Here is a 5,768-nt window from a genome sequence, read left to right as displayed (position 1 = left end):
CCCATTGCAGTCTCAGGGCTTTCTTCTCCTTCTACCAGGGGGCAAATTAATTTAAACCCACTGGGTACAAAGACGTTCATCCCAGTTATTTTGTAACTAATGGAAGCCTAGCAGACTATTCCACATATAGGTAGTGATATTTTCTTGGTTTAACACCAACCCTAAATTAAGTGCCACTCCTTGAATAACTGCACCCTGTACAATTTTGAAATATAATATGAGTGTGTTCATCTTCTACGCTTGTGATATAACTTAAATAGCTGTCTGTTGCTGAAATCATTATCTTTATGAACAGCTGAAGTTTTACAGACAGATGTAACATAAAGACAAAGTCCACTATTTTTCTGTAGATTACAGTCGAACCTCTATTAAGCATCCACTCTGAGGGACGAGACAACTGGCTGCTTAATAGGGGTACAAAACAAAACAAAATCACCCTTGGGACAGCAAGAAGCTGACTCCGGCTGCTTAATAGAGGTGGCCGTTGAATAGAGGTTTTTATTACAGTGTATAGCTGACAATTTTTTCCAGGATTTTGGCCACTGGCTGCCAAATAAAAGTTAGCCGCTTAATAGAAGTTCGACCGTATGTTGATTTCCTTGCTTTATTGTTGACACGTTGTGTGACGGCTCCAGTTTCAGTAAGTCACAAGTTTAATACTAGTAGGACATTTGTCTTCAAAATTCATGCTAAATTCTCATTTTTACTTTTACTGGTAATTTTAAGCATAAAAGGCTAATTTTTAAAAGTACATTTGTGTTACATCTAGTATTCTAAGCTGGAAGCACAAATATCAGCCAGCATTTGCACTCATGTGCCAATTCATTCATGGTTTATCGTAAATATTTGGTTGACACTAGATTGACACTCAGTCAACAGTTGGTCAATAGTTGGCCTGGTGACGACCAACTCACATGTATTGATTGACACTGAATGGTGTGTCTGCAAAAATAAGTCGACTCAAGGCCAAATGTCAACCAAGATGTTGATCAAGTGTTGACAAAGCATCGATGGAGATGTCAGTGGAGGGTATTGATTGACACTCGACTGTGGATGCCTTTAGTATACATAGTCTCAAGCCTTGAAACAAAAGCTATATGTATTGAGCAGTTGTTCATGTAAGTTAAAATGAAATTAAGAGTTTTCCTCTTGGAAGTATCTTTTTTTTGGGTGTGGAGGGGAGGGGGAGTTTAAGGATTTTTTAACTCTCAGAACCAAAAAAATAACAATAACATTGTATAATAATATTGCAATGTATTTATTTAAGAATAATGTACAAATTTACAGAGTATCATTTTCTATAGCTCCACTTTTAATAGCTCCCTCTTTGGGCATCAACATTCCATGAAAAGATCATTATAACACTCTTGGTTAGATAAATAATATGAATATTCAGACAGTATGTTCATTATAGTATCAGTTTGTTGTTGAAACGTGATTACACTGATGAGAAAGAAATGCTTGTTGCTTTAAAAGATATTGCACTCAATAGGAGCTTTCTCCAAATTCTATTCTAAATATGAAATTACTCTTTTGCAGCACCATTATAAGAAGCAATGATTGTGACTGTGCCATTGTTAACAGAAAAAAAATGGGTACAACAAAAAAGATTTTCAAAGTACAAAAAAAAAATTCTTAAGAAAAAAATAAAAACTCACTTCATGCATGACATCTTTGACTTTGCTCTCTTGAAATTAAAGAAATGAAAAAAAAAAACAAAAACAAAAACAAAAAGAAAAGTAAAGTAAAAATGAAAGGCGGATGGATTTGAACATTTATTAATCGTCCTGGACATCAATGATGAGAGGTGTGATAAATTCACTGTGACGAATTCCAAGTGAGAATTTAGGTGGGCTTGGTTTGTTGATGTAGACTTTCTCAGGGCTGTGTGCTCCTGGTCCGGGCTTCTGAGTAGAATCTATTGAGAAAACAAGTGATTTGTATGAATGCAAAGGAAGCTACATCACGAATAGCACATCAAAAGATATGCTTCTTTGCAATCCACCTCACTTCTCTCCAGAATTAGTTTTTGTGTCAGTCAATTTGAAAGTTCAATATCACCCCAGGCAAATTTTCCCTCACCCCTCAAACCCGTGCATTAGTCATTTTGACTTTTGAGTTGGACAAATTCCCATCCTAGGGAGTAAAATGTTCAAAAAAAGGTCAGACTGAATAAGTAGTGCAAAAGAAAAATTGTCACTCTTGCACAACTGCTTTCAGCTTCTATAGAAGTAACTAAATTTTCGCAAGTGAGACTGTTTTTAACCTCAAACACTGTACAAACCTATTTCAGACTATTGTTTTTGATACAGATTGTTTACAAAGAACAGTAACATTGTCTCTTGGTGAATTCAAATCCCCCACCCCTCCCATATAGTGTCAAATTCCAGCCCCCTTGGGTGCCTCAACAAGTTAAATGCCTTGGGCATGTCTGGGGGATGTTGATTTCTTCTACTTGATTGATACATTAGTATCTTGGATGGAATGTGACAAGTCAATCTTAGTTTTAACATTAAATCCAGATAATCTTTCAACTCCACAAAATAACAAAAAGAACATTTTTAAGTCTACCTCCAGGCATGAAGTTTCTTGTGAGCATTGAGTAACAAGGATCCTTTCGTTTGGTAACGGATGGGTCTACAGTACGGTAACGCCCAGGCCCTGGTGTCTTGGCAAGATCCTCAGAAAATCCACCAGTTTTTGCTCGTGCAGTCATTGAGTAGGAAGCAGATGAATTTTTGCTTGGAACTCGGGGGCCAAGAAGTGCTGGCAGGGTGTACGAGTTAGGTGATGGAGTAGCGTCACCTAAGAGAAAAGAAGAAAAAGCACATTAAAAATGTGTACTTTTCTTTACCATGTCATTCTTACATACATAAGCCAATCAAAATGAAGGAAGCATCTTCCTAAAATGTTTTTATTATTATTGTTTTTATTACTGGAATTCGATAAACGATACGCACAGCTCAACCAAGTGCAATGCACTTTCAAGAATAAGGTTTAAAAAAGCTTCTTACGTTTCCTGTATCTTGTCCTTTTACCCATGGAGTATACAGGGGCGTGCCTTTCTCCTTGAGGGTGGACCTTCTCTGGTGAATATGCCCCTGGTGCTGGCGTCTTGAATGTGACTTTAGGAGGCAAATAAACAAGAACGTGATAAGTAATGCATTAGTATTTGTGCTGCCTGTTAAAATCGCAATAGACCAGAATACTATATTCAGCAAATCTGATTGCCTCATTCATTAGATGCTTTTTATAACTAAACTCAAAGTGCAAACTGACTCAATTTGTGCTAAAGTGTTTGCTTAGCCATCTAATTAGTATGTTAATTTTCATCTATAGCCTACTTAAATATTCACTTTCTCATTCTCATTTTCTCTTGATAATGGCATCATGATGACTCTGAAATGTTGAGTATTATATCATTTAATAATTCTTGTATGTCATTGCTTTAGCAAATCTCTTTTGATCAAAAGCATAATTATGTACATAAAACACCCCTTCTCATTTTCACCCTCACGTTGTAGAAATTCATAAAATATCACTTCAAAATAATTATATTGAATATTGTTAACTGGTGAGTGTTGCATAGAAAAAGGTTCATTAACTCTGATGGACACATTCAAATGATGCTAGCACCCAGCCTTTATTTATTAATGAAATATCTACAGTTTTGAAGGCTAAATTTAACACCTGCAATTTGCAATAAAAAATTACTGCTGATGGATACTAAAACGTGATAAAACTCACACCACTGCAGTAGCCATACTGAACATAACTAACGTGTCTTTGAATCGAATATTCAGGGTTAAGATTTAATATCTGTTTTACATATCTTGAAAAAATTAGAAGCTGAATTTGTTAAAACTGCTCATTAATTATTCAAAATGCAGAAATTTTGTTTTGGATTTAAACATCTCTTTTTAAATATAACTTCATACACTAAGCAACAGTTTAAGAAGACCTTTTGTGCTCCAATACTAAACGCGGCATATTTAGGAACTTGATGCATTTCAATTTATCCACCAGTATAATACAAACAGACAGGTGTTTACATAAATTTCCTATACTTTGTAACTTGAAAATCCTTTCTTCTGCAAAAGCCTGGTTCATTTCCCAAGTAAACCATTTAATGGCTTCAATTATACTCAGAAAGCCCCTTAGGTCTGTGTTAAAGAATTCTATGGTATATATACTTACGCTGGTCTCGCTGTCTTCCCAGCATCGAATAAGAAGGAGTGCCATCAACACCCGCCCTCGTTATTCTAGGGTCAATCTTATATCCTGGCCCTGGGCTGCAGTCGGAACTAAACACTAAAAAGTCGAGAAAATAGAAACAAAAAACATTAAATCATCGAACTCTATTGACATGTTGGTGAGGGAAAACCCCACGCGGCTTAATTTCAAAACATCACGATCACAATTTTCCACCCTTTGCATTGCTTACTTGAATTATCCAAGCGCGTTCCAAACGAGTATGCAGGATAACAGCGCTTTGTAAAGTCGTGTTTCTGATAACCAGTCGTTGTAGGGAGAGCATATCGCCCAGGTCCGGGTCCTGCGAAGAAAGAAAACACAAAGCAACCGAAATTAGATACCTCCTTAGCGACTCAAGCGGAACTGTGATAAACTGTAAACATAGTCTTATCAACATAACCTACTAACTATGGGAGAACCATGTCAAATATATTTCCAAATTGCCACAATTCGAGCAAACAGTTTTACATCGATCAGATCCTAATCAAACTTTTCATTCACATTCAAGAGAAAAGTGACGGGAGAAAGGTAATTGATAAAATCGAAATGACAGTGAAATCAATTAACGGAGTAGCGAGTAGAGGCTACTAATGGCCGTGAATATTCACCAAAGAGCAGCTGTGTAGACAACAGCTTCCGTATGGTTTGTTTTGTTCAAGGGAAAGCAAAGAAATGTTTTATTGCACTTCCCTCGCCATTGATCATGAAAAAGATATACCCTATTGAGTATATTATCATTTTGAATCAAAATTTCGCTGAAGCGGAGAATAATGTATGGCATTGATGTAGAAGCCGTGCGGGAATGCCATGTAATTAAAAGTAGCGAAATAGAGATCCGACTGAACTTCAACTGACTGCAGCATTTTTCTGTTAATAACTAAGTGATAAGTTCAGACATTTTGTCATTATTTTTCTAACCCAGCCAGCATCTGTTGTTGAAATGATCGAGTTCGCCAAATCGCGTGGCTTGGAACATGAATGCGCGCTTGTGTGAAGCTTTTAAATTACTACCGCTTTGCTTAGAATCCATCCGTTGAATTACTCATCAAACTTCACATTTTTATCAGACTATAAACTAACAGTTGAGTGTTAGATTTTTTGAAACGTTTGAATTAGATTGCGATGTTCCAATGAAGCCCGAGAATGAAAGAAGATGAAGCATGCTTTGAACTAAGTCCTCATCAGAACTTACCTCGTTCTCTAGCTGCAATCTGCAGTACAGCTTGTTCTCCCGCTTCTTCAGTAGCCATGTTTCTTTAGGTTCAGGGTTAGAACGGCTGAGAATTGTCTTTAAGAAAAGTTGCCGAAATTGTAACAAAGATCTCGACGCCGCAAATTCCGATGCGATTCTGCCTTCCTCTCGTTGAGCACAAAAACTTTTCTAACAACGTTGCCAGGATGCCGGTTTCCGTAGCAACACCCCTTAGCAACAGGTAAACATTTCGTAGACTTCCGGTCAAATTCATTTCCCGTCATCAACATTTCCCAATCGGCTATCAAAGTTATGCAAGTAA

The 5,768-nt window shown here is 36.8% G+C and overlaps 1 protein-coding gene across 1 annotated transcript; it reads right to left on the bottom strand.

Moving 5' to 3' along the window:
* Positions 1 to 1,428: 1,428 nt before the first annotated feature.
* Positions 1,429 to 5,668, bottom strand: LOC145497911 (ciliary microtubule associated protein 1A-like). The gene is made up of 6 exons (XM_081477789.1): positions 5,447 to 5,668; positions 4,445 to 4,555; positions 4,198 to 4,311; positions 3,015 to 3,125; positions 2,572 to 2,805; positions 1,429 to 1,918 (listed from the first exon to the last, which is right to left on the bottom strand). The coding sequence occupies exons 1-6, from the start codon at positions 5,502 to 5,504 to the stop codon at positions 1,779 to 1,781; spliced, it is 768 nt and encodes a 255-aa protein (XP_081333915.1). The 5' UTR covers positions 5,505 to 5,668; the 3' UTR covers positions 1,429 to 1,778.
* Between the last annotated feature and the right edge of the window lie 100 nt (positions 5,669 to 5,768).

The sequence above is a fragment of the Orbicella franksi genome, chromosome 1 (genome assembly GCF_964199315.1).
Source record: "Orbicella franksi chromosome 1, jaOrbFran1.1, whole genome shotgun sequence".
Classification (NCBI taxonomy): Eukaryota; Metazoa; Cnidaria; class Anthozoa; order Scleractinia; family Merulinidae; genus Orbicella; species Orbicella franksi.
The sequence above is the reverse complement of the archived record's forward strand: the minus strand, read 5'-3'. Positions and strand labels throughout refer to the sequence as shown.

Bases quoted from the DNA above. Each gene is read 5' to 3' on its own strand.
- LOC145497911 (XM_081477789.1), bottom strand. From the start codon at position 5,504: ATGGCTACTGAAGAAGCGGGAGAACAAGCTGTACTGCAGATTGCAGCT. The intron at 4,556-5,446 runs GTAAGTTCTGAT...CTTTCTTCGCAG, and splicing joins GATTGCAGCTAGAGAACGAG to GACCCGGACCTGGGCGATAT. The intron at 4,312-4,444 runs GTAAGCAATGCA...TCGACTTTTTAG, and splicing joins AACGCGCTTGGATAATTCAA to TGTTTAGTTCCGACTGCAGC.